Source organism: Pleurodeles waltl, chromosome 3_1 (assembly GCF_031143425.1).
Source record: "Pleurodeles waltl isolate 20211129_DDA chromosome 3_1, aPleWal1.hap1.20221129, whole genome shotgun sequence".
In the NCBI taxonomy this organism is placed as follows: Eukaryota; Metazoa; Chordata; class Amphibia; order Caudata; family Salamandridae; genus Pleurodeles; species Pleurodeles waltl.
This window is the reverse complement of record NC_090440.1, coordinates 1,562,186,445-1,562,214,416: the sequence shown is the minus strand read 5'-3', so window position 1 is coordinate 1,562,214,416 and position 27,972 is coordinate 1,562,186,445. Positions and strand designations below refer to the sequence as shown.

Genomic DNA, 27,972 nt, shown 5'->3' with positions numbered 1-27,972 from the left:
ACACTCAGATATCACACCAGGGATATGCACCATATTTAGACACCTGGGACACATAGCCGGTCTAACCGAAGGCTAAGTCCGATGTCTGATCTCAATGAACCCTAATATATCTCCATCCCCACCTGCCCTTCTGGATCGGACTGAGTGGGGTTCACATAGGCCTCTCCCACATCCTGTTCACCCCCCTCCCCTCATTGTCGGCTGTGTGGAAGTTACTTGCCCCCATGGCTTTTTGGTGATGGGCTGTCTTAATCCCACCAACCCTGCCCTGGATAGTCCGAACACCCAGGCAGATCTGTCCCCCCATCCCCTGCCAGCAGTATCACAGGTAGCTTAGTAGCTCTTCTGTTTCTGGTGGTGTACCGTCTTAGCCCCTGTTGGGCAAGTTTGTGGATTAGTGATGATGGGCTCAAGTCCAGAGATAGTTGCTGCACCCACTAGGATGACTGTGTCACCCCAACAAAGATTGGATGTACTTTGAGATAGCATGTTCTTGGTACAGACCTCTGGTCGTTACTACTATTTGGCATGGGCTTCTGTTGTATTTGTATTTACTTCATAAACGTCATATTGTATTTGTAATGGTTGTACCATTTGCCCAATGTATACACTTAATCACTAATAGAGAGTTACTTGTTAAAAAAAAATGGTACAGTGGTCTTTTCTAAAACTGTACTTGAATGCCGAGCTGAACTAGGCACCTAATGGATATCAAACAGTGTTGAAAGCAGCATTGTGGTCTGGTTAGATCAGGGTCTTTTTGTCTGCCAGATCCATACTAGGTTGCACATTGTAATTGATCGAGAGTCATCTTGCAAGTTATTTGATTCCATTAGGACAGAAATGTCTGTTCATTTTCTTCTTGAAAATTTGACTGGGAAAGGAAGGTAAGAAATAGGTCTTTAACTCATAAAGATGCTAGTGTCTGCTCTCATCTTTTTTTTAGCAAGTGACAGGGTGTGCTTTCTCCTAAGTCTTCAGGGCATGTTTAGATAAGAGATAAATGTTAGTGAAGGTGGTAAATGAAGGACTGACTATATCCAGTCCTTTAGTAACAGGTTATATTGGACAAGAATAATGAAGGGGACACAAAATTAAGAGAGTTGACGAAAAGATGGTATTATTTAGTAAAAGAGAAAATGCATAATCAAATTATTAAAGGCTCAGTTCTCCTTTAGTTCCAGCCCACAAGGAAGACATTTGGTGAAAATGAAAGATTTTTTTTTTTTGTATTTTTCATGGAAGAGTCTGCTAAGGAATTAAAATATTATTCTGGCAGTTGTCTAAAGGCAGCTAAAACAGACAAATCATAAATGTTTTAAACCATGTGAAAAACCTCACGAGAGATATAGCTAGGTACTGAAATAGTGGACAAAATTGAGGCGCCATGTGATTTTATCTTTTTAATGTTGTTTTTAATGGAATGGGCCAGGTAGTTTTAGCAGTATGTTAATAATGTTTATGCTAGATCCTTTAAAGTTGTTTGTAATGGCACTTTGACTCGGATACATCTTCCGACTACCAAGGCACTGAAGTAGGGTGGTACTGATAGACAGTTTTCTGTGAGTGATAGTATTAAGCGCCTTTCTTTTCCAGTTATTAAACATCTCTACGCTTGTATTTGTGTCATTACCAAAGGAATTAGAGAAACAGGCAAGGGCCACAATAAAACTCATTGAAGAACCCTAAGACTGATCTCATTGTTTGAGGACAATTGGAAAGAGTAGGCATGGAAACTGGGGTAGGAATTAAAGCTACAAAATCATTCATCCAGGAAATTTAAAATGGCTATAGGTCAACAGCAAATTCCCACTCAAAAGGACTGAATCAAGGGTATAACTTGTTACATAAGAAGGCAAGGACAACAGTCCTAAATATGGGGGTCCAGCGGTTCGAGATTGCCATACTTAATCTAGGAGCCCACCCAATTTGAAACCACCTCACATCAAAACAATCACAAATTTGATCATACATCTGGGACCACAAATTTGGTTAAGATATACCCAAGTGGGCTGTATAAAAAAAGCTCTGAAATCCTATAGGGGACTACTCTGATACAAAAAACGAATGGCTTCGGGTAGCCAAAGGAATTTGCTTCTAGAAATATTACAGAAAGTGTCTTAGGAAAGACAATTGCAATGCCACCCTTTGGTTTATTAGGACAGGCAAGATCAAAAATATTGTAGCCCCGGAGGATGACCGCAAAAATAACAGGGCCAAACGAATCACAGAATCAGTTTGTGTCAGAAGATCAATAGCAGAGTGACCTGTGACAATGTATGCCTAGTTCAACTTTATGGTGGGGCAGAGATTGAACATTGAGCAACAGGCTGAAATGATTCATCCACAGCGAAATAGGCGATCACCACATAGGCATTTACGTTTTAGAGTTGATTTAAACAAGTTAACAGAGGGAGGGGCAGGTGTGACATTATTAGTATTATACTGCATCAGTGAAAGGTGTCCAAGTGACAAGTGAACTGTGGGACACAGAAGGTACTGGTGTTTAATGTGCAAGAGCAAACCCTGGAAAAGATGTAGGCGCTTGGGCAGGACATTCATCTTAATTGCATTTATAGAGATCATCCATGACATCGGAGGCTCCCCCATAGCTCCAGGTCCCATCGTATTTCCCCCAGCACGGGTGTGAAGTTTTAGGCAAATAGCGCTGTGGTTGGAATGATCCAGAGCCCCAGGTAAGTGATTCAGTTAGATGACCATTTAAAGGATGTCTATTTTTCGGCTTCAGTTTCCACTTCTGAGTTCTAGGTCCGTAATTCTGCCACCTCCTCGAAGTGGTTTAGTTGAACTTGTAAGTGGCTTAGGGAGTTCTGGGAGTCACCAAGTGTCAGCAACACATTGTCTGCAAATAGCATCACTTTGTGTTCTTCTCTTCAGAAGCATATACCCTTGATATTGTTATCCCTCCACAAGGTAGCCCACAGTGGTTTGATGCTCAGGGCAAACAACAAGGGGGCAAAGGGTCAGCGCTGTCTCGTGCCCTGCCCCAGGTGCAAAAGGGGTAAAGCCCCTGTTCAACAGTATGGTAGATGTGGGGTTTTGGTAACCTGCAAGTACTCTAGGGCTCGCAAATGGACCTACCTCATTAATATTCATGAGGTAGGTCGCAATTTGCGAGCCATTGAGAATGGCTACAATCACAGGGATGGTGGCCTGCTGGGCTCAGCAGACCACCGTGACTGTGATTGTTTTTCAATAAAGCATTCTTTTTATTTTTTTTAAATGCAGCCCGTTTTCCTTAAAGGAATACAGGATGCGTTTAAAAATTAAAAATGAAACGTTTTCTTTTCATTTTTTAAGAGTAGGCAGTGGTCCGTGGTCCACTGCCTGCTCTTAAACCTTTGCACATGCATTCACAAACGGGAAGGGGTCCCTTGGGGACCCCTTCCCCTTTGCGAATGGTTTACCACCTACTTGAAGTAGGTGGTTACTGCAATTGTTTTGCGACCGCATTCACGTTCATAAAACAATCATACATACCTCTGCAATTCGGTACTAGGAAGGGACGCCCTTGACACACCCCTTCCTAATACCAAATTGGTATGTAGTCACAAATTGGACATTTTACAAACCAAAACGTATTATTGTGATAGCAAAAATGTTTTATACATCTGACCCCTAGTCTTGTTGAAGTTGGAACCCACTCCGACCTCGTCTAGGATGAGGGAAAAAAAAATCCTGTGTCAAAAGCTTTCTCCGTATCCAGGGTCAGCACCACTGAAGGGATTTTTTTTCTGTGTTTTCTCCCACTGGATCCCCCTTCTTAGGTTATCATGGATTTGTTTTGAAGCAACTTTTTTTTATTTTATTTTTTATAAAGGTTTCACATCTTCCGCACAAAACTTTCCGTATATGTAACCAATTGTTTTTACTTTGACCTCCACAATTTACCATGCTTGATGAAGTGTAAGTGAACGTGATGGGATCCTTTCTGAGAACATCTCACAGTTATTAATATTTACCCTTATGCCTTTGCCTTCCAATATGATCTTATTAAATCTTGAGCTATACTCATGATTTTGTGATGTTTCCCGGTTTGTTCTGGCTTTTCATTGTATTAGTCAATGTAAAAAGTCAGTTCTTTAGATAGGAAACTAGAGTTTATTAGGCACCAGATAATGTAATAGGTGAATAATTTGCCAGATAACCAAACATCTTATTTTTTGTGTTCACCAACTGCACCCACTACAGCTGTGGCTGCTAGTCCTCAAATGGCGAATATTACTATAGCTTATTAGTAGTGAAACATAGTGCCAGATTCTTAGGTTGAATATATGTAGCCAAAAAGTCGAGTTCAGAGAGTCACCAAACCCTTGTTGAATGCGAAACAGATTTTTATATTGTATTCCAGAGACACAACATGCTAATTGATACCCAAGTTCCACGAGTCATAGGCAGTGCATCTCAATTGAACTGTCACTTTCTAGGACCAGTGTTTAACATATTTTGAGTAGATAGTTTGTACAGAACATGTTTCAAATAATTTTGCACCTAGTTAAATAAAAAATAGAAATGTAAAGAATAAAAAGCAATACATTTTTGTGGAAACCACTGGATGAGGAAGCTTAAAAAGGCGAATTGAAGAGGAAAAGGGCACGTGACCAAACAAAAGAACAAAACAGTTCTGAGAATGAATATTCTTCGGCTAAAGAGCATTTGTAGTACTAAGAAAAAGATATATGTTATGAATGTTAAAGTAGTTGATGGCAGTGCTAGCATACAAGGAATGTGAACCCAGGAAACAATACGACACTACATGTTGTGCTATATATTGTTCTGAGATCAGGCACAAATCTATACAAGGTAATCAGGGAAGAGGGAAATTGGTACAGAAGATATCAATTCAGGCGGTTGCCCATCAATGATGTTTCTCATTGTGCAATCCTAGCTTGCTTCTTTATCTCTCTGTTTCAAGCAAAGGCAGTGTTGCTCTCTGAAATCCTGTGTCAAGAATATAGTCTCCTCAGTGGAAGGAGCACAGAGCTCCAACAAATTACCACTGTGCCTTTCTAGCTTTGATACTTTTTCTCTCAGAGGAGGGTGGTCGTCAGTGGCAGAACCCTGGTGGTATGGAACAGTAGGGACCTTTCAGATGGAAGAGAAACGATGTAGAAGGATGATGAGAACACAGTTCCATTACAATAACAGTAAACATGGAATGATTGGTAATGAGCCCTAGAGAAACTCTAAAAACCTGTACCCTTTTTGCCATTTTGGTTCATCTTTCCAGGTTGAAGTAGCTACCATGTATACATATATCTCTAAATGTTCATGATAGGTTTTGACCTAATTACCGAACCCACAGCACTTACAAGGGCACGTCAGATAAGTGGTATAAACTTTACATGAACATAAACTTACACATCTAAATGCACCATGACCGTGAGTTCTTCTATTAACAGAAATTGCTTCCGTCAATTAGCCTCTTCACTACACTAAAGTTAGGTTAGAACAAGGAGCTTCAAGAATTAGTTTACATTAACAATGTGTTTTCTAAGTATGTTGTAAGAGTCAATACAAAGTTTTGTATGAATATATAACTGAACACATTCTGATACTATTAAGTGGTTCATAACTCGAGCATTAGCAGATTCAAAGTCCTGCCTAATTGTTTTAGTTATGTTTTAATGGTCAGTTTAGAATCAATCTCACTTTAACTTCAATGTCTGGGGAAGAGGATTTCTCTTGTCACAGGTCATGATTTTGGTCACAGGCTTACTGCAAGTTCTATGACCAATGAGGGGTACCGGCAGAAAAGGTTGGTTAGGCTAATCAACATTAACTGAATGTGCAGAATCACCATAGGAGCACAGTTGGCAATTGTGTGCACTGAGGTGAAGGGATAATGGACAAAAATCCAAAGATCCTACCTATAAATCTTGACAAATGTAATCCCAACCTCAGAACGAAGTTTTAATGTGAAAGAACAACTTAAAATAAAAGACAGCCTAGAAAAGAAAAACAAAGATATTCTGGCAAACCAAATATTTCAAGGACAATGATCTCCTCAGTGATTACCAATCAGGTTTCAGAGTGGAATTCAGTTGTCCTAAGTTGGCCTTCACGGCATATTGGAGGGGGCGACCCATGACGCCTCACATTGTTTATTCGTTCAGCATCAGTTGACACTGTTGATCACTGTAGGCTGCCACAGTTGATTGATTGCGGAATGGGTTTTGTTGATCAGGGTCTGAAGTGGTTCACCAAGCACCACCACATATTGGCACATTTTGTAGTCACTAAATGTTCCTATGCTTATGGCACGCAGTAATATCTAAATGCATTCCCATCAAGGACATCACTCTTAGATTGTGTCTCAGAAAATCCCACCAGTGAATGGTGAGTACATTTCCCCTGCTAATGAAAATTTCTTCTCATCAACCATAAGCAGAAAAATAAATTTGACACTACATGTCTGAACAAAGTTAAAATTTATTTTTCATCCATCTGTCTCCTTTTCTGAGAATTCTGCTTCACTGTTGACAGTGCTTTATCGCTACCACTACATTGCAAGAAGTAGGCCAAGTCATCAAAAGTTTTGCTTCATCTACTGAATTAAGCGACCCTTACAGCTAACCAATTAAAGACAGCAGGTTATCAACTCATCTCTTCATTAGACTTGAGTAAGGTTGTTTTGACTGGACCTACCCAGCTATGCTATTCCTTATAAAGGATGTTTCCATGGTGCAGCCCGACTTGTATCTATCTACAAAGATAAAACTGACTCACATCGCACTTGTGTCCAAGGAATTACACTGGCTTCAAGTTCACAGCACAATAAAATATATTCTGTCCTACGATTCGGCTCTGCATTTGTGTACCCTGTCGTACCTGACAAAACCAGTCTTTCTCTTTCTAAGGAAACTGTTGCTATTTCAATTGAACTGAATATGTATTATTTCAACGGATTCCCTTTTCACAATTAACCCATCTTATTTGTTTCTATATTTTTTTCAGTCTAAGGACTCTACGAGTTTATGCCGATAATTGTTGCGCTTAGACGCCTTTTTGGTACGGACCGAAAGCAAGTGGAAAATAAAATAAAATGAAGAAATAACATTGGGATGACTTAACATACCTGTGATTTGTCAGTAAATGAAAATAGTCTTGATTCAGGAAACAAAGTCACTACCTTCTTTTTGTCATATACTTCCTACCTGATTCTCCATACAGTTCTAACAGTAAAAGTCTGTGATGGAGTCTCTGATCTCGCTAAAATAACACAAGCACATGCAAAAATCACATATGCCGCTCACACTTTGTCTCTTGGCAATCCATCACGAAGGATGATACCCATTGTCAGGTTAGGAAGTGCAAGATGTTGGAGATCTTATTACACATACCCCGTTTAGTTTGTTTAGGCATGATGTTGAAATGTCCCTGCTGCAAGTTAGACATGATACTCCCAAGACAGATGAAATTCTGGTTCCAACTCTCTTTTTTGCCGATAACTTCTTGATGTCACTTGCATAATAGGAAGCACAATCTTGAATTAATGCTTTTGTGTAGTATTTTTTTTAAAACAACAATCTGGCTAAAAATTATTTTTGATTGTCTGCCTCCCTCCTATGGTTTTATTAGAAAATCAAAACAATGGGTCCCCCACTGAGCGTTAGCCATTACGAGGCATTAAATTTTGAAGTTACGAATAAAGGTTGTCCCCGTTGTCACAACGATCCTTTTTGGGGATTGAATAATTGTGACATTTGAGAATGTGAATTGGAGAATGAGATGTGGCATTTGGCCATGTCGCAGTCAGAATGAAACAAAATCAACTTTGTGGTCTAATATAATGCCTGAAACATTAGCATAGTTGGTTGCAGGTCTATAGTTCAACACAGCACATTTTAGAGGTTTGCTTATATTTTTTCTGGGAGGCTGAGATGTCTGTTATAGTCACTTGAAAAGCTTAGGCTTGGAAGTGCAGTTCCTGGACTGCCCAAGGTAATCTAGGAAAGTTTATGACTAAAATATATGTGATACTTCAGTGTGGAGGTGTTGTGACGGAGTCCGTGATGTGTTGGGTGAACTGGCTTATTAGGGCTTTTTGGTGATGCATGCCATATTCCTCTGTTAGTGATTTCCTAGAAATGAGATGATGATCCAGAGATGGTGCAGTTTTGGCATGTAATGTCAGTTGGGCTAGTGTGCATCTGGCATTCCTTGTTTGTGCAGTGGAATCAGTACAGACTTTGGTTGTTGGTGATACAATTGTTAGAGAGCAGCTTTTCAGAACCATTAATTTCATTTGAGATCAAGGGAATTGTAGTGGTCTCATGTGATACAGTATCAGGGAGGCAAGGTACTTGTCCGGCCATAGGTTTGTGATCATTTAGTGTGGCTAGGATAGAGGCATTAAGTTGTGAATGAGGTGCAGTAGAAGTGTGTTCATTTAATTCAGTATTGCAGTTTGCAAGGGAGAAAAAAGATCGGTGTAAGAGTTGCTTTGATCTTGTAATAATGGGGTTGAAGACTAGTTTGAGTAAATTAGCTGGTTGAAATTCGAGAGAGTGTGCTGATGAGTGGTGTTCCAAATTAGTCTGCTCTGGTCTACATGAAACTGGTGTTTAGAGGAGGCAATATCTAAAATAGAAGTGTGTATATGGAAAGCTCTGTAAGGATTTCAAGTGGTTTAAAATGTTAGCAAAATCATAAGGATTTGTGTCCCTTGACTGAATTGTCGTTTGCTCATTTTTTAACAAGCTGATGTGTATCTTGCAGTTTTGACCTTCTAACTGGTGACAGTGAGTTTCCTACCAAATGGGCTTTTTGGGGCTTTTGTGGCAGTATGGAGAAAGCTAAAAGGGGTGGTTAGCCAAGTTTTTGTGTCCTGTGTTTAGAAACAGTGATGACATATTTATTTTCAACAGTTTTTCGAAGTTGATAGGCCAAGAGTCATGGACATTTTTGGATTGATCAGGGAGGTAGATAATCTCAGATGCTGCAGCCAGTTTCTGGGTTAAGTGGGAGACTTTTAATCTTTATTGTTTGATACATCTGGCAGGCTTGATGTCTGATGTACCTGGTGTACACAGAACATGAGATGAGTACTAGTGACATCGGAAATGATCTACTAAGTATTTGCTGCTAGAGTTATAGACTGACAGGAATCTTACTATGAAGGCAAAATACTTTAAACCTGAATTGATCATAGGGTGCATCAAATAGCGCACTAGGTATACAATGCTTGTGATGGATTGAAAGCTAGTAGGAAGCTATCCATTTGGACTGCAAAACATAGCAGGTTAGAGCCTAGAAAACCATGGAATAATATACCAACCTGCATTGGAACAGTGAAATCAAATTAAGATGAAAAAACATTGTAAATTGTAAGACAGGGTAATAAAAGAACAATATATACTAAATATATATCGTAGCAGCCAATTTTGACTATGCAACAAGGGAACACTTTCTACCCTTAAATATGTATTGCATCTATAATTGAATAGGTTCCAGAGTGTGAATTAGCTGTAGGTTTAAGAACCTTATTAACAAGCTTCCTCTATTCTGAGTGGGCTTTTGAAGTTTCATTTTCATTGCAGCAGCAACGCTAGTTGACTGAAGGGTGTCATAGCACTTTATATCAGGATACTTTTGAATAAGAAAATGTTTTGTTTATAAAAAGAACTGTTACCAGCACCTCTTCCTGGATGACCTGTCACATGTGCTTGCTGAATGGGTGTCTGTTCCCTGGGTTCTTGGTGGAGACTTTAAAGTCCTGCTTGACGTACAACTGAACTGATTCCACCCCCACCTCCAGGTGCTCCAGTAGTAGGAAATGCCAAGGCACTTTGAGCATGGCTATGAAAATGGTTGTTGGTGTATTCTTGGAGAGAGAAAAACTTTGACATGCGGGAATACTCTTTTTATACTCCCCACTGGCACCCCCCCCCCCCGCATGGTCACTGTCTGTTATGCTTTGTTGTATTTTTTCCTTCATGCCCCTTCAATCATTAAAATATCATACCCCCTACATTGGAAAACTGTATGTGGGCTTAGAATAGGAAAGCGTTTCTACATCAATATCAACCTGCAAAACTCCAGCCTACATGGCTTTAGGATACAGCCACCAGAGAAGAGCTAAGGGACATAATATTTAGCTATTTTCACAACAATTAAGGCATTACTTCTTTGGTCCTTCATGAATGGGAAGCTTTTAAAGTGGTTATTGTAGGCTTCTGTATTAATACTACCATTAGTACTTGCTGGATGATAAATGCTAAACTGAAAAAGGCAGAGGATTCCTCTGTTGACAGTGGAGCCTGATGCTGCTTGTGCTCATACTCAGCCAGGCTGTTTAATTTAAAGTCAAGAGAAGCATGATACAATACTGAAATGCTTCCGATGCCTTGACCATGCTGTTTACGCAGATAAAGCTTATGCCGAGGATGATAGGGCAGGACGCCTACTGGCATGGCTAGCTCGAGCGCCTTCCCCACAAATCCCCATTCTCTCCATCAGAAATTAGTAGCGAATTGGTGTCCACCCTCAAAAGGAATTTAATAAGTCCTTCAGGGATTGCTATGCCTTTTTTATGTTCTGTGTTAGCTGATCAACTGGCCACTACTACTGATGACTTCCTAGACAATATCCCCATCCCACAGGTACCACAGAAGGTGCTGTAAGGTTTAGTTGCCCTTATATTGGAGCAAGAAATCCAACAGGCGATCCAGCAGCCTCACTAGGAGTAAGACATCCGGAGCTGATGCCTTTCCCTATCGAGTTCTATGCCACATTTGACACCCTTCTGATATCTAGACTGCTTAAGTTTTACATCTCAGTGGACCATTAAACACTGACTATAAAATACCAGCAGATAGGCTCCTCCCTTTACTACCTGAGCTTGTCCATTAAGATCAAAATGGTTATATTCCCCGCCAGAAACCTCGCTCAAATTTGAATGGTTCTGTCACATATTTGAGAAAGCCTCTGAAGACTAGCCTGATTTAGCTAGTATTGTGCTTGATCTTGAGCAAGATTTCAACACCCTGGTTTGGACATACCTAATAGAGGGCTTATGAGCCTTTGGTATTAATACGCAGCTTATCGACTGGGTTCAACTCCTATGACCCCACCAACAGCTAAGAATAAAACTAAGACACATTTCTCTGGTAGCTATGCTGTAGCCAGGGGTGCATGATAGGGATGCTGACTGTCCCTGGCTACGGAAACCCTGGCTATAAAGCTAAGAGAACTGGGACAGACATGGGGCATTCCTGGAGTGAAGGGAGTGCATGTGATATCCCTATATGTGGAAGATGTGCTACTTTATGTTTGAGATGTGTCTGGAAATCTTAACCCAATAACTGATACCATAAACATATTCTACAGAATGGCTGACCTGCGCGTCAACCCTACTAAATCACATGTATTTCCACTTCAGCACACATCGCCTACCTGGCTGATAACCTTGGGCAGGGCACAAGCTGCAGTGGATGACCCACACATTCCCATACCTGGAGAGTAATGCATACCATACTCAACCTGATCTTTTTGATGGGAATCTGGGAAGAGCACTCTGATACTTAAAGTCCCATATAACCTTCTGGGCAGCACTACCATTGACAACATCTGGCTGAGTTGCAATAGCGAAAATGCTAATGATCCAATCTCACCTATATTCTGCAAATCTCCTGTTGATAATGTCAACAAATTCTCTTAAACAAATGAACACATTATATGATCTCATAAGGGGCAGTGAAAGGTGATGAGAGAGCCTAGCTAAAATAAAATTACCTTCTGGTAGAAGAGGGTTTGGAGCGCCTGACTTCAAAGGATACCTTTTTGCAGCTCACCTTAAGTGGACGGCCTATTGGATAGTGGGTCATCACTTACTTGAAATGGAAATGACAAGAGAGCAGATTTGAATTGGCACCTATATAGCATTCTCATTCTGGGTTCTAAAACCCCCAAAAGGACGTCTCTACTCTGGCTCAGTTGGTGGTTTTAACTTTGAAATGTTGCCTTCAGTATACTCACTTGGCTGTGTATTGATCTGGCCCTGGGATTTGCCGGGCAGGCAATCACTGTGAGATGGAAATCCTCGATTCCTCCTCCAGTAAATACATTGCACAGAGACCCAACGTATCGGGTCGAGGCTGAAAACCGAGAGCTCCACAGGGAATAACAACTGAGATTGTGGAAACTCCCCACTGCAACACATTGGGATGAATTCTTGCAGACTCTCAAAGATGACCGAAAGGACAATGAGTGGCCATCATGAAATGTACCAACTCTCTGGGGATCCACGTCAATAGGATCTTGCATCGCATAATACAAAACACACACTGTTACATAGGTTCGCCAAGTGGTTTTTGCTGTTAGTCCATTTTGCTGTTAGCCCATTTTGTGTTTGCTGTTATTACTCACAGGATGGCTGAATTACCAGACAGTCCTCTATATTTATCTCAGTCCATGGTATTTATAATTTTATAACGCTTTCTACCTGTTTTGAAGTGGTTGAACATATGGATTTGATGTATTGTACAGGCACTTCGGGGATGGTGGCAGGTAGCTAGTTTAAGAGTATTTATTTTTTGTTTTGAAACTGATAAACTATCAGACCATGATAATATTTATTCTGAAAACTGGATGTACTATGTTCTTAGCCTTGTATCAAAATTATATAACTTGTTATGTTACTCTCAGAGCCAAGTGGTCTATTTACAGTAGCGGCTTGCTTCGGTCACAAGGGACGGGGGGTAGAGGGGAGGGGGAGGGGTGTTAAACTTTATTTAAAAATAAATTTAAAACTTAACTGCTCTGCTCCTCTTGCTCCCGTCGCTGCAGGCAGGCAGAGGCTCCCAGCCTGCCCTGTGGCCCATCCTGACACTGCTCAGAGCAGCATCAGGATTGGCTGAGAGCGCCCAGCCAGGGCACTCCCAAGCAGACTGAGAGCCTGGGCAGGCTCTTACCAGCCCAGCAACTGTGTTGCTGGGCTGGAGAGAGCCTACTGCGCATGTGTGTTTGGCCGTCCCGAGACAGCTGTTCAGACATACATGTGCACTGAGAGGAGTGCACAGTGCACTCCCCTCACTGCTTGTCACCCCGTGACCCCGCCCCTTTAACAAACAAAATGGTAATAAACATGGTTTATTCTCGTTTGATTTGTTAAAGGTTTTGCAGCTTCTGCAGCAGGGGGGTGGGGTGACGCTCCGATGACTAGTGGAGGAGCCGCCCCTGTCTATTTATGTTTCTTTTTAAAAAAACAAATATTTTGAAAAGAATAGAACTGTTTTGTTACAAAGTTTTCAGTTGCAGATCAATGATACATGTTATGTTATATTTTGTGTGACATTGTGAAGATCATGAAAGCTACATGTGATAATGTAACCCTCCTGATTAAATGGGGGGAAATTGCATATAAAACTACAGTAGGCAACCTCAAAATGTGTTACGAGTTATCTGTGTATCGATTTGTGCCTGAGAAGCCACAGCTCTTTCCTTCATCAGCTCTTTTGTGGACCTCAAGACATTAAAGATGGTCACCCATAAATCTCTTAGCTGAGTGGAGATTTGGTGTGTGGTAGAGCTGTTAAAGTCACATATGCGTAAGACAGTATGGTTGCTGATATTGGCCAGAATGACTCCTAGGACTGAGGTCTAGTATTCAGAGCATATAACGTAGCCACATCCATGTGTTAGGTAGGCAAATACTAAGTGATACTGAAACCAGGCTCAGTGGCATGAAGAGTGTCTGGTGAGGCAAAGAATCTTTACCTACCCTTAAGAATTCTTTTTGACTTTGTGAGTAGGGCTTGCTCCTGCACGATTTTTCAGCACTAGGAATTGTTCTTTATATTTAGGCTGCTGCTTTATGTCCGCTTTGAAAGTGTAACCGTTTTGCAACTTCAGTGGACATTTAAGATATTTGTATTATTATAGCTATATCGATTTGAACTAAATGTAGTTTCTTATTAGAATTTGCAGATTTTCACTGCCTCTTGTGGCCTCTTAGGGATCTGCTAAGTTGATTTTTGCAAACTTTTTCCGGGGTTCTAAAAGACAGCCATTATCATTGAGTTCATGTGTGTACAAAGGACAACCGCAGCCTAGATTCCAATTCTCTTAGGATCTCATTAAAAAAAAAAAATCCTATGACTCCTATGTACGAAACTAAGAAGTAATGGCTGTTTTAGGGAGCTGCTCACAAATTCTTCTGCCTTACGATAAAGAGACTGTACCCCGTCTTTATTAATACTTGGCAGTGGGCCACAGCTGCAAAATGTTACTCGTTTTACCAGTTAAAATCCTGTCTTCCCATTTTTGGCCTTAACATCCGTTCTCTGTTTCCAGCCAATCGCTAACCAATTCTGTCTAGATTCTATTTCCTTCTGTGCTTTCTGGAGAAAAAAAAAAAGTTTTATTCTAAACTCCCTTTGCTTTCAAGATGCAAAATCTTAATCCTACCCCCATGTCACCCATGCGAAAATATGCCCTCTGGTCTCCAGAGGATAGGTGTGAGCTTTGGCATACACGCGATTGAAGTTTAGGGTCCCCATGGCTGGTGCAATCATGCCAAGCACACTGACAGATACATTGCACTGTAGTTTTTCGAAATGAGTTGGTGATCTATATACAGCAGGCGATTACAGTTAACTTCAGCACATCACAGTGCACAAAAATGCTGAGCTTGCCCAGAAGACCATCCACACCAGGAAAGAGCATCCCTGATATAGATCTCTTAGGCAAGGGCGGAGCCGAACAGATTAATCAATCTTCTCAGCCTGTAATCGGTGCCTCCCAAGATGAGGCGTTAGGGCTGCTTAGCTGCTCTTTAAAAGCCTCCTGAAGTTCGGCCATAGGTAAAATTTACACATAAAATAGGCGGTTCATGGTAGGTGCTTAGAGTGAGAACACCGTGAATCAAGAGCGGTCACAATTGTAAATTATTTTTATTATGACCGCAAATTGTATACAATGCGTTATTTTCCAAATAATACGCATTCCGAAGCAAGCCGTAATAATTTCCTCCACGTATATACGTGATTCAAGCCCCCTTGAAGTTAAGGTGATAAAATCAGTCGAAGCTGTGCACCAGTTAAACATCGAGAAACAGGAACTGTCTGAAGAAAGACTATTCAGCATTTAAGAGTGGCACACTTTGAGCTCGGTGTCTTAGGTGAAACTGGTTGCAGTGTGGGCGTTAAATACCTATCTAGTTGTTTGTATGTCGTTGATTTAAAAACAAATATATATGATTTAATGCTTTTGTCTGGTAGTAGTCTCAAAGTATGTGATAATAGGGGTTGTTGATTAACACAGTGGAACACTATGAACAACATCCTGTATGGATATGGTCTCCTTGCAGCACACTGTATCGTTCACGTTTTAAAAGCTTTTAAGTATTTATTAAACTAACACATCTAAAGTGAGTCATTAGTTTAAATGTGCAAACCCAGTCTTGCATTTGCCCCTTTTCGAATGCCTGACCTAGAAGAGACAATGCGTCTTTAAATAATTCCCGCTAGATCTGACCAGCCATCATGTATATTCAGTGTGACAGGGACAGATGTGACAGATCGGTTCTGACACACTTCGATAGCACAAGTCAGTGGCTTGAGGTGACTCATGTCCTTCCTCTGATTCTGTCCCCTGCTGCAGGACAACACAACGATGCACGAATGAACCTTGCCATCGCCCTCACTGCTGCCAGGTACGGTGCTGCCACAGCCAATTACACTGAAGTGGTAAGCTTGCTGAAGAAGACAGATCCAGAGAGCGGCAAGACGCGCGTCTGTGGCGCGCGCTGCAAGGATGTCTTAACAGGTATGCAGTTTACAATGCTGGCGACAATGTAGTGTTGGTCCTCTGGGCCAGCTTTTGTTTCATCTACGCATTCGGCCCCAAAAATAAAATTCTAAATTGGAGTTTACCCCCAGATAAGTTTACATTTACATTACCTGCATGTTGTTTTCCTAATTTTCTTGTCAGTTGTTTACAAAATCATGTGTAGAATCAAAAACTGAATGCATTACTGAGTACCATTCAGCTGACATAGTAGGCGCTGGAAAGTGTTGTGCCACAACACACATTGGCATGTCATTAATGTCAATCATCTTAAACGCATGTCAGGTCCCTATTGTATTCACAGTCTGGGCACTGAAGATTATTCCATTCACATTAAAATCCACTTTTTTACAAGCTCAATTTATAAAATAAAGTATGAAGGGGGCTGATTACGCTGCCTGCTTTTTTCTAGATAAAATAATTCGTACTGATTTTTTTTTTTATCAGTTTATCCTTAGAATAAAAAAGGTCCAAATTGACCGTTTTGAATTTTTAATGTACCTCGAAAAATAAAAAGGTCATGCATAGATAGATGCATATACATATATATACGTTTACAGATTAATTTTCCGGTTATTCATTTCAGATATTTTTCTCTAAGTGACACGCTTCACAATAGCTGAAGATCATAGATGCATTAATCATCCGAAACACAAGTGAGCTGGGAAACAAATGTGGTATGTGATTGATGCTGCTTTCTTTCACAGGGAAGGAATTTGATGTCAACGCCAAATGTGTTATCAATGCTACAGGGCCGTTCACAGACTCGCTACGCAAAATGGATGACCAGGAAGTCACAAACATCTGTCAGCCAAGTGCCGGTGTGCACATTGTGATGCCTGGCTATTACAGGTACCAGTATGACAAGCCAGCCAGTTTTAAAATGTCCTGCTGTATGGCATGATAGAAGCTCTCAAAACATTGTGCTTACCCAGTAATCGTTCACTGTGTTCACACATTAAACATGCGAACAAGCGCCGATGTATGATAGCAGTGGGTTATTTTAAGAAAAATCTTTTCCCCGGAATGAACTAAGGGAAAATTTCGGGACGGATTATGAGCTTCATTTACCCACTATACTATCTAACCTGATGTGTAGATAAAATCGACATAATATCAGTGTTTAAGTTGAGCCGGTGTTTTCCAGTGCGGGGCATCAGAACTTATTTTTGAGGGCCGGCACATAGGGCCAGAAGTACTAGCCAGAGTTTTGCGACTCCAAATTTGCGACTCATTTGTGCGCCGCAAATTGCGAGTCCCAAAACCATATATACAACAGTGTACCTCACACTGTTTGCGAGTCCCCATTGCGTCGCAAATGACCTACCTCATTAACATTCATGAGGTAGGTCGCAATTTGCAACCCCTTTGGGAATGGCTGCACTCACAGGGATGGTGGCCTGCTGGGGACAGCAGACCCCCATGTCTGTGTCTGCTTTTAAACAAAGGAAAACGGGATGCATTTCAAAGACTAAGATTAAGTTTTCTTTTCATTTTTTCAGAGTAGGGCAGTGATCCGTGGGACCACTGCCTGCTCGAAAAAATATTTTTGCTATCAATCACAAAGGGGAAGGGTCCCATTGCGACCCCTTCCCGTTAGCGAATGTGTTAGCACCAATTTGAAATTTGTGCTAACTGCGATTGTTTTGTGACTGCATTCACGGTCACCAAACAGCCATACGTCGCACTGTGACTCGCAATTAAGAAGGGAGCAGCCCTTCCTAATTGTGATTTGTAAACCCTGTTTGCGAACCGATAGAGATTACCGAATCGCAAAATTGAGTTTGTGCATCGCCAAATGCTTTTTTTTCTTGTTGCAAACAGCCCAATTCTGTGAATCCAGCCGTTTGCAACGAGAAAAAAGCTATGCACATGTGGCCCTTAGTTTTCTGCATCAGGCATTTATTACGAACAAACAACACATACGGGAAAGGTGGAGGAAGAGACAAACGAAAAAGTGCCACAAAGGGAGAAAGCTGTCAGAGTGAGCTGAAGGGGCAGGGAGTGACTGTAAATAGATTAAAGAGGCCCGAGGTGGCTCGCACATTTAAATGCAGCAGCCACGTGTTTCAAAAGAGTTTTGGGCACTGGCACGTTTTTATTTACAAATTTAGCACTGTGTATTATACAGATCTTTCCCTACTATCCAAGAGCAATAGGAAGTATCATACACGGTCCTGTTAACTCTCACATCCATCTATAAGAAGAGCAGGAAAAAATATTCTGCAGTCATACTACCACAGTAGGTTCCCCAGTGCATCTACCTTAAGGTGTTAGATGGGGCCCTGCAAAGAAACAACCAATGCACTGCAAGTTCCCCATGGAGTAACAGCTTACTAAAGTTAAGACTTATTATCTTAATAGATATGGTGGCATTGGAGACTGTGCAGCTAGTAGTGCTCTATTGACACACATGATCTTGCCTGACCCCTTCTAAAGCTGCCAATTATAAATTGAGTTGCCTTAGACAGTGCAGGCTAATTCCCCTACAAGTGTCCTATAATAGCAACTCACCCATACAGTATAACATTGTGTAACATAATGTAGCAAATTTCATTGCCGGGGGGATAAAAACGACGTAGGCCTAAATGGTGAATGTCCTATATTGTATGCTCAAGATAAACTTCTGTGTGCTGTCTCCAACACAAAAGTGAAGATGAGGCGGAGATGAAGGCGTATGAATGTTTTTTTCTCATTCAATGTTATCCATATGATTCTTGGAACAGGAATTGGTTGAATGCATAAGCTAAAACCTCTAACTTCCCTATGTTCACTCATTGGGCCGTTCAGTTAATCGGACATTAAAGGAGCGTGGATCTTATCTTGTAATGCTGCCTTTTAGGGTGGGACTATCCGCTGAGTGGTGTGCAGGTTTGTTCCCTCCTCTGAGTGCTCAAATTCATGTGTATCTCATGTGGTGATGTTTATTTCGGCCGTAGTGTCATGCTAGTCTGTCGTGTGTGCAGAGACCTTGGCTTGATCCTGAATATGTGAAGTCCTGGACCTGCCTTGGAATCTGGAAGGGTACCCATTGTGCCCTCAAAGTGGATACAGTACTGCCATGACGACCCTGGATATAGCACATAAAGCTGTGGGGACAGCATACTGTGTTTGGGATTAATAGTTTGATAAGATCTTTTTATCTATGTTACTGAAAGTGTGGCATACAGTCTCCGCTTGTGGAATGTTCAGCTATTGCATGTTCCCAGAACCTTGCACTGGCATACCGTGTGTCTGTTGTGTGTGTGTGTGTGTGGTGTCCTTTTAGCACATGTGCAGTAGTAAGTCTCTGAGCGTGACTGAGCCGGAGTACCGAAGCCAGTGGGGTCCATTTTAAAGACGCTGATACAGCACAGCAAAAGACGGAGAATGAAAGACAGCTCTCCGAGACAGGGGAAGAGTATTCCCAGGATTCCTGTTGCTGGAGGGTGGGATTTAGACAATGAAGTGAGCAATGAGAACTGCCTTTTAAAAATCCCACAGGGCTTTTGTTGCCCATGGGAATGCTGTTTTATTCTTCTTCACCACCGTTGGTTAAGGATAAGGGTGAATGATTGACTGCAGTAGGTTTTCTGTAATATCGGAGGTTTCTAGATCAGGCCTGCCCTTTTTTTGTGCCGGATTACAGCTTCAGAGAGTCGGCTAACGACCAGGAGCAGACGCTTTCCACTGCCTTATGTCTGTGTTGTGGGTGCTGCAGTCTGGAGGCAGCCCTACTGCTACTTGCTGTGGGAAACATCACTACAGTAGTAGTAGTAGTAGTAGCCTTTATTGCATGATTACTTAAAATCATTGCACAAACAGCATTAAGAATACGCTCTAGCATCAAAAATCTTAAATATCACACTATATTGCACATAAAAACAAGATACAATCACCATAAAGCATGCCCCATCAGACAATATAATCAGGAATTAACATATTACAATGTAAGCATAATGCCAAAAATCAGCTGCCTCCTATATGATATAACCCTCTCAGCAATCCCATCAGCACGAAATGTTAAAACAAGGTGCATTATCAATGCAAGAGTGAAAATGCATTTGCATAAGCAATTCTTCCGTAGATCCTACACCCAGGATAGACCAATAGGGTGCATAAGAAAAGCATGCTACCTTTAAAGTCATCTTCATCAAATATGAAGGTCTTATAGCTCTATCAACACTATCTTATCACACATTGACCTGAAAAAATAAGTTAGAATGAGGGTGCCTCCCATTATAAGATCCTCCTCCTAAAATCAGCAAGTATAATGCATAGGTTTTGCATATCGACTTTCATTCACCCTCCTAAGATAGGACAGAGCATATGTTCGAGGGAAAACAAAAAAAGGAGGTTAGTAGATTTTAAAGCCCAGAACCCCGTCATATCCTGGTGTAAAATTAATGTACAGGTTAAAATTCATATTTATAACATATCAGCATTTGTATTCATACTTCTGGTACATATAAATGATGTACATGAATAATGCTTATCATTTTCCCATACATTCTATTAAAAATATAAGAGAAACTTGTAGTAATCTTAGAGCAAAGATGGTAAGGGTATTGGTTTTAAAAACTACTGCCCACCACAAATATACTCATTGTAGGACACCTACCCACAATTATACTCATTACAGGACATCTGACTAAAGAATCCTTAAAATACAAAGCAGTATTTCCCTGGGCAAAATTAAGAGTTAGCATGGAGGAAGCAGCCATTTTACTAAAGGGGTTTTCTTGTCGAACCACGCTGCCCCAACCAATTGCTAACTTCCAAAGCAGGCCAGTTTCACGGGGGCCACCACTGTAAATATATATTTTAGAGCCTCTTTGCATGTTTTCAGGACATTTTTAAAACATATGGGTTTTAACAATAAGCATCTTTCTAAAGCCAGTCCCAGACCGCAGCATACAAGATGGATTATTGATTCAGTATGATATTTACACAAAAAGCATTTGTGCTGATAGCCATGGGGAGACTTCCAATTGCGTTTATACTCCCAAGCAGGAAGAGTTAAGAGCCGCATTCACAAAATGCTCTGAAAGGAACGAGCTCCCAATGGTGCCTTCAAATATGGTTGGCCACTTTTGGTCGAAGAAGACTCCAGTAAACCCTCAGTGCCACTGTTGTTACTGATGCTGGCAATGTAATTTTCCCTTGAGGCTCACACCCCATGCTCCTTCAGAGTCTTTTTTAACAGATCCGTCGTGATAAGCGGGTCAAGTGCATAGGAGGGAGCCAAATTTAGGAGTTCCTCAGCACTTCTTACATAGATAGCCCAGTTACTGGATTTATCTGTAAATATTACTTTCAGGGACCCCTCAAATTATCACTGTTGGTCCTACAAACACGATGGTAAAACTTGATAACATCCATTTTGCATTCAATGTCCATTCTTACAAAGTCAAATTCCAGGCATATCCCTACGTGCCTGATAGATCTAGGAATCTGAAATATCTTCTCGTAGGCTTTCACCTGACAGTTCTCAAGCAATGCAGTAAGCCTACCATGATATACATGATGTCCATAGGAAATTGTTAGTAGTAGTTTTGTCTTAATGATTCTCCTAATTGCCTCAGAGATAGGAGATTTGAGCCGATGGTGAAGTTTAGAGAGGGCATAGGTAATTCTCTCTGCCTTTGCTGCTTTCTGTTATGAAATTTTCCCTGAGTTTGATAAACAAACTCCGAAGTAGTGGTACTTTGTTTCCATCTCTATTTTTATGGGGCAAGATTCAAGTCTGTTTGATATTTTTTGGCCCAGCGGCTAAAGATCAAGATTAGCCGCATTTGCACGTAATGCGTTTTTTTCATTGTAGCAGTGTAAAATGTCAAGGGCCCCTTTTCAGCCCTATCTGAGTCTGAGAAAGCAGGGTGAAGTCATCAGCGTATTGAATTATGGGGAGCACAGTCTGCCCAAGCTTAGAAGGAAATGTGTTTCCTTAATGCAACGCGGCACCCAAATCGGCCCTATAAAGATTAAAAAGAGTGGGGTCATTGACACAGCCTTGCTTTAAACCTCTATTGGTATAGATTTTCTTTGATGCATGTGCTTGAGATATCTTAATTCGCACCCATGGGTCACAGTAAAGCACAATTATAGATGCCAGCAACTTTCTGGGTATCCCCCAGGAGGCTAGTTTCTTCCAGAGAATATGGCGCACCATACCATCAAAAGCTGCACTGTAATCGATAAAGCAGGCAAAAAGCGGCTGGGATGGAGACTTCTGTGCTTTCTGACCCAGGTATGAGAGGGCAAGTACATTGTCTAATGTGGAAGAGCATGATCTAAACTCAGTCTTATATATCTGGGTACAATATTATTTTCGGTGATCACATTTTCAACCTCTTGTAGGAGCACCTTTGCAAAGGCCTTACCATCCATGTCCAAAAGTGGGATCAGCCTGTAATTCTCAGATTGGGTAATATTTCCTTTTTTTGAATTGGGTGCAATATTGACCCTTTCCAGGCCTCCGGATTCACAGAGAAATATAGACAGGCATTAAAAAAGAGTCAAAGGCTCGACCCAGAAATCAGGGTCGTCTCTAAAAACACTCCCCGAAGGCCATTTGGCCCTGGAGCCCCATCATGCTGTATGCTGTATGCTGCTAAGTATGACTTGCACTGTCTTGGCAGTGATATTTAGCGACCTTTTATCAAGGCCGTCTAATATATGTTGCAGCCCTGTGGTGCCATGAGCGTCTACATGATCTGTATCCACATAGTTTTTCAACATAGCTTTTCCAATCACAAGCAGAAACCACACTCTATTTACTGGCAGATGTATGTAACAGACTGTTGACAGACTCAAAATTGCCTGTTTTTCCTTGGTGGCATCAATACATGTACTCTTTTCCAGCGTTCTTCTGTGTCTTTAATCTTCAATTTCCAAATTAATTTCTTGTACTCTTTCCTTGCCAGCTTTCTGTGGGCTTCTGCAATGGGGGTTTTATCTTTCCTATATCGTGATTCTGCTTGCCTGCATACCTTTTTACTCTGTTGATATTCCCTGGATGCAAAGAATTTATCTCCTACTCTTCTTTTGGCGTCTGAATGCCCGTGCTATACGAGGCTGTTAAGTGCGTCACAAATTTTATTAATCATAATTCCCCACTGGATGGTCACTTGGGAGGTCCCAGTTTCTAACCTTAGCGAGCCGTTGGCCTGTTTCCATAATTCATACTTAGCAGCGCAAGCCGTGCCCCATTTAATCCCTTTTGTCAAAGGACATAAGTTGGATAGTACTTGCTTCCTACTAGCCTTGTAGGACAAATGTCAGCTCCAAGATCAATTTCTATTCAGGATTGTGATCACTTTCAGGTCTAATAATGATATTCTGCTTAAAAAGATGTAATCTATTGTAGAGATATTTCAAATGTTTGTATGAGTGCACCAACAGCAATTATACTGTAATTAGTCATTCCCTGCTCAAATTCTTAAAAAAAAAAAAAACTTTCTAAAGTCATTCTTACACAATCACCTGGGAGTCCAATCTTGTGACCCAGGTTGGGGATATTGAAATCTCCTTCAATCACATATTCATGATGTGGGTGCTCATAAAAGAATTCTTTCAATAAAGATAGTATTGATTTGACCCTTGCATATTTTGTTTCTCGGCTTGGGTGTATGTAAAAATGTATAATTGATACAGGCATTGGTTTGTTTGAAAAGGCGAGGCCATGTAAGGTAATCACATGAACATCCCTTGTTGATTTCTCCCAGGCCTCCACCTTGACAACTAGGTCTAATTTGACATATGTTGCTAAACCTCCCATGGTGTCTTCCAAACAAATGTTTCTTTCTTTTGTGCAGGAGTCTGAGTTGTTATGAAGCTAGGAATGGGTAGAGGCTCCACTGACCAGGTTTCCTGAAAGCACAAAATGTCAGCGTTATTCACAAAATCCCCAATACTGGGACTAGCAGTAAGGGAGGTCAGTCCAGCCACATTCCAACTTCCTATCTTAATCACACCTTTTAAATTATCAGGGGATGAACCTTTACGGCTAAAAATAATTTTTTCCTTTTGTGGTCAGTGCTGCAGGAAGTCAATCCCAGTCCTGTCTGCCTTGGTCGATGAGATTGCTTCTTGCATCTGCATATTTTGTGCCTCCTATATTCCTTATCACCTGTACAGTGATTCTTTTATCCACCGTCAGTGGTTTTGTTTCAGGGGTTCCTCTCAAGGGGCTAAGTGGTTTCTTATCTGGACTCAGTGATTGCCTTCCCATTGACAGAACACAGGGGTATCGTTCTATTTCTGGTTTGCTGCGTTTTATACCCCAGCTTATCAGCAGACCCTCATAAACACTAAGGTAAGTCTGTACATGGAGATCCACTTGAACGGAGAACATGTGTATAAAAGTGGCACTCAGACCACCTCACCTTGTTGCAGTTTCAGTTCCTTTTTGCCCAAGGAAGGCATTGCTCTGGATGGTTATTGAAGGACTGTTCTGTGGCTAGTGCTGGTGTCTTCCTTGACAGCCAGTCTTCCAGAAGTGAGAGAACATCACCTGAAGTCTGCACTTTCCACTGGAGGAGCTAAGGATCTACCTTGTGCCTAGAAGCCTCCCTTCTGAGAGAGTGAAGGAGTCTCTCTGTCTCTGCAGGAGGAAAGACTGTCCAGGAGTAGAGGCCCAATGAGTTCCAGGAAGAGAGGTAAACACTGAGAAATCTGGCTGCCAGAGAACAATTGCATGCATAGTCTCCATTGGGATTACACTGCTTTGGTGTCTGTCTGTCTGTCTTAGGCAACAACTGCTATAGTGACTTCACTGGCCCAATCAGAACTACAACTGCTGTGATGCCTGCACCAGCTTGTGGAGAGCTACAACAGCTGTCATGACTGCACCGGTCCTATATGGGTTCCAGTTGTAATAGTGGCAGTTCTAGCTCAGATGGGGCCATGATGACTGTATTTGCGTGACCGATGCCTGTATGTGAGCAGGATGAATAGCTCAGTTGCAGCTAACCCGTGGCACATGGCCAAACAGAGCCACAGCAGCAGAGGCCCGCACCTCCAAGTTATCATCAGGATAGCTGCTCACTGCTTTACTGAGCCAGGCGGCCACATGTAAGGAATTGCGGGTTGAAAGGAACAATCTATTAATGGAAGGTTTAGTACAATGGAATTTAGAGGATGTAGTGACACAAGGAAGATTCGTAACCTGGATACTGGATTTGAAGCGCTGTAAGATTAAAAGCTACTTGTTTTCCTTGGAAAGACGTGCACTTGCCTGGACATTACATTTGTGTGTCTGTTAGTTGATAATTGAGTTCTGAGCTTATGCCTCCACCCCCACCCCACAACACTACCTCCCTGAGAAGCCTGTGACTGCTTGCCATCACTACCCTAATAGTCAAGTGCAAAAGGGTTGTAGTTGACCTGGTTTGCATAGCCATAGTAGGATGGATCCTAGACCACTAGGAGAAAGGTCCTCAAGCACTGCATTTAGGCCCACTATCCCTTATCTGCCCTGTTGCCCCCTCACCCCATGCAACGTCTTCCATGGCCCCTTGGTATGCTGCCTACCTGGACAGTATTCTAGCCATTGATCATAAAACGCCTGACGTAGCACTGTAACATAACTGTTGAGATTGTAATCCCCTACCCCAACTATGCTGGACACCTGTCGGTTTTCACCCAGTAAGGCCTCTTCTTGGGTGCATATGCATAGTCTATTCTGTGGAGTGACTTGTGGCATTGTCTGGGACTGTATGTACCTTTGCCATCTGGAGAGTTCTGTGAAACATTTGTCCCTGTGGATGATTACCACCATCAAGTGAGAATTGTGACTCAACTGCATCCTCTACTTGAATTGCATGTATATTGACCAGTCGGGCCATGAAAAAAATACAATCTAACAGCAAGATTCTATTTCCCACTGCAAAAGTTGAGGGTACTGGATGATGTGCCATTGGCCTACTGTTGAGTTAACATTCATTTTGCGGATAACATGGCTAGCATTAAATCACCCAGTAACATACCTTCCAAATCTGGATTGTGCTGTCATATGCCTACCTATTTCATGAGGGCCCCATGGATCTGCTGGGTCAGCCATTACCCAAAATTGAAATCTGCTCCTCAATCTGAGAAGCTGAGTTCCAAGATCAAGTCTGATACATGTAATACCAGAGAAGTCCATGTGGAAGACACACCCATAAATTAATAGCTACTGGCAATCAGGACAAAGGGTTAGGTTTGATACCAAGCAAAATCCCATTATCACTTGGGACAGAGGTGAGAGCTGATGCGAAAACCTAAGCATTATGTTCAGCTTTGCCCTAGGCCCTTTGAGTGTTGCATAGCTGACATCCTAACCACCTGCAATATTTATGCACTGTTTACTGCATAGGCATGGCTCCTACATAGCTCATTCCCTGTTTTTGGTTAGCTCAACCTACATATCTGTACAAGCCGCAACAAGATTGTTGATGGCCTCTATTTCCCATTAAGCCACATGGCTGTTCACAGCACTCATCTCTCCAACCAACAGCATTATTCACAGTCCACTCAGTCCACTTCACACTATCCTTCTTAGAGATTTTTACTTTTCACTGTATCTACAGACCAGTCAGTTAAACAGAAGTTTTAACAACAAATTCACAGAATTAAACTCATCGCCACACTCAACACATATTTCAATTTATGTACCAGGTGGCACCTATTGCAAGAAAGAATCGCTCATAGAATTTATTAGCCACTTGGGACACTCCTTCATTAGAAATGCACATATAAAGTCCAGAGACTGTACACTAGACTGCATCACCAGCTTTTCACTTAATTGTGTTGATACTGGGGCATGATGTATCATTGGGCAGGTCACATATAAGCAGATGCAAATAGTGCAGCTTCTTTTTAGTGGCCTGCTCATCATTTTACAGTGCAACTGATGTACTAATCAGAAGTCATAATCTTTTTTGTGTATGAGGTTGTGCAGATTGGTGCATGGGTAAATCAGAGACCAATTCAGATAATAAGTGTGTAGCTGGATGAATGGGTCTGTGAATCCATGAATTAATCTGAGTAATTACAAGGACTGAGGGCTGTATGAGTAGACGAGGGCATGGTTTAATGGGAAAACGAGTAACTAGATGATAAACAAGAATATTTTGTAGTGGGGTACCCACCGTGGTTTCCTGTTTGTGGCACGAGGCTGCTCCCCCACTTCCTCTGCTGCCATTCACTTACATGTATTCACACACTCATCCATATGTGCACTCACTAATACTAGAGGACCTTTTAGAGTGGTTGGACAAGAACAACCTAATCTCACTCAACCACGCAGGATTTTATAGAGTGCACAGCACAATAGCAAACCTCTTGGCTGTTTCCCTAATAGCAGGCAAATGCAAGCAAAAACAGCAAAAAATATATCTTTGTTTTATAGACCTAAAGGCAGTTTTTAATCGGGTTGTTCATGGTACACTATGGAGGAAACTAAGAGGCTGGAACATCCCAGAAAGACTTCTCCGAGTAATAGAGCAACTTTACACACAAACCTAGGTTTGTGTCCAATTGGTGGACGGTTCCAGTATTTCAAGAAAGATAGCCACAAATAAGGGTTTGAAACACGGGTGTGCATTGGCTCCACACCTCTTTAAATTGTTTATGGCAGACTGAACACCACAACTTGACAAGGCCAACTCGCACCAACTGCGATTGGGCCCCTTACAGCTTTCTCATCTCTCCGACGCAAACCCTGTCCTTTTAATGAGCCTAACAAAAGTTGGTCTACAAAGATCTGTGATCGAATTGGGGAACTATGGGCCTGATTCTAACTTTGGAGGACGGTGTTAAACCGTCCCAAAAGTGGCGGATATACCACCTACCGTATTACGAGTTCCATAGGATATAATGGACTCGTAATACGGTAGGTGGTATATCCGCCACTTTTGGGACGGTTTAACACCGTCCTCCAAAGTTAGAATCAGGCCCTATGTCTCCACTAACAAACTGGAAATCAATACAGTAAGAACTAAAACAATGGTAGTCAGGCATTACTTTGGCCCACCTATCAAAATATGGCTGGACAGTTTCCTGTTGGAGGAAGTAAGTAGCTACAAGTGATTGGCCTTATATATTGGTAACAGGGTTAGTCATCAGGAGCAGAGGCAATGCATGGTAAAAAGAAAAAGAAAATGCCCTGGTGTTTGCAATTTGTACCCTACCCAAGAAACT

At 41.5% G+C, this 27,972-nt stretch overlaps 1 protein-coding gene across 1 annotated transcript in view; it reads left to right on the top strand.

Annotated features, from left to right (window-relative positions):
* The window catches only part of GPD2 (glycerol-3-phosphate dehydrogenase 2), a 1,016,859-nt gene that overhangs the window by 731,138 nt on the left and 257,749 nt on the right, over positions 1–27,972 (top strand). Inside the window, exons 7-8 of the mRNA XM_069225155.1 lie at positions 15,625–15,789; positions 16,518–16,662. Coding sequence (XP_069081256.1) covers positions 15,625–15,789; positions 16,518–16,662 — 310 coding nt within the window. The remainder of the gene's footprint in view (positions 1–15,624; positions 15,790–16,517; positions 16,663–27,972) is intronic.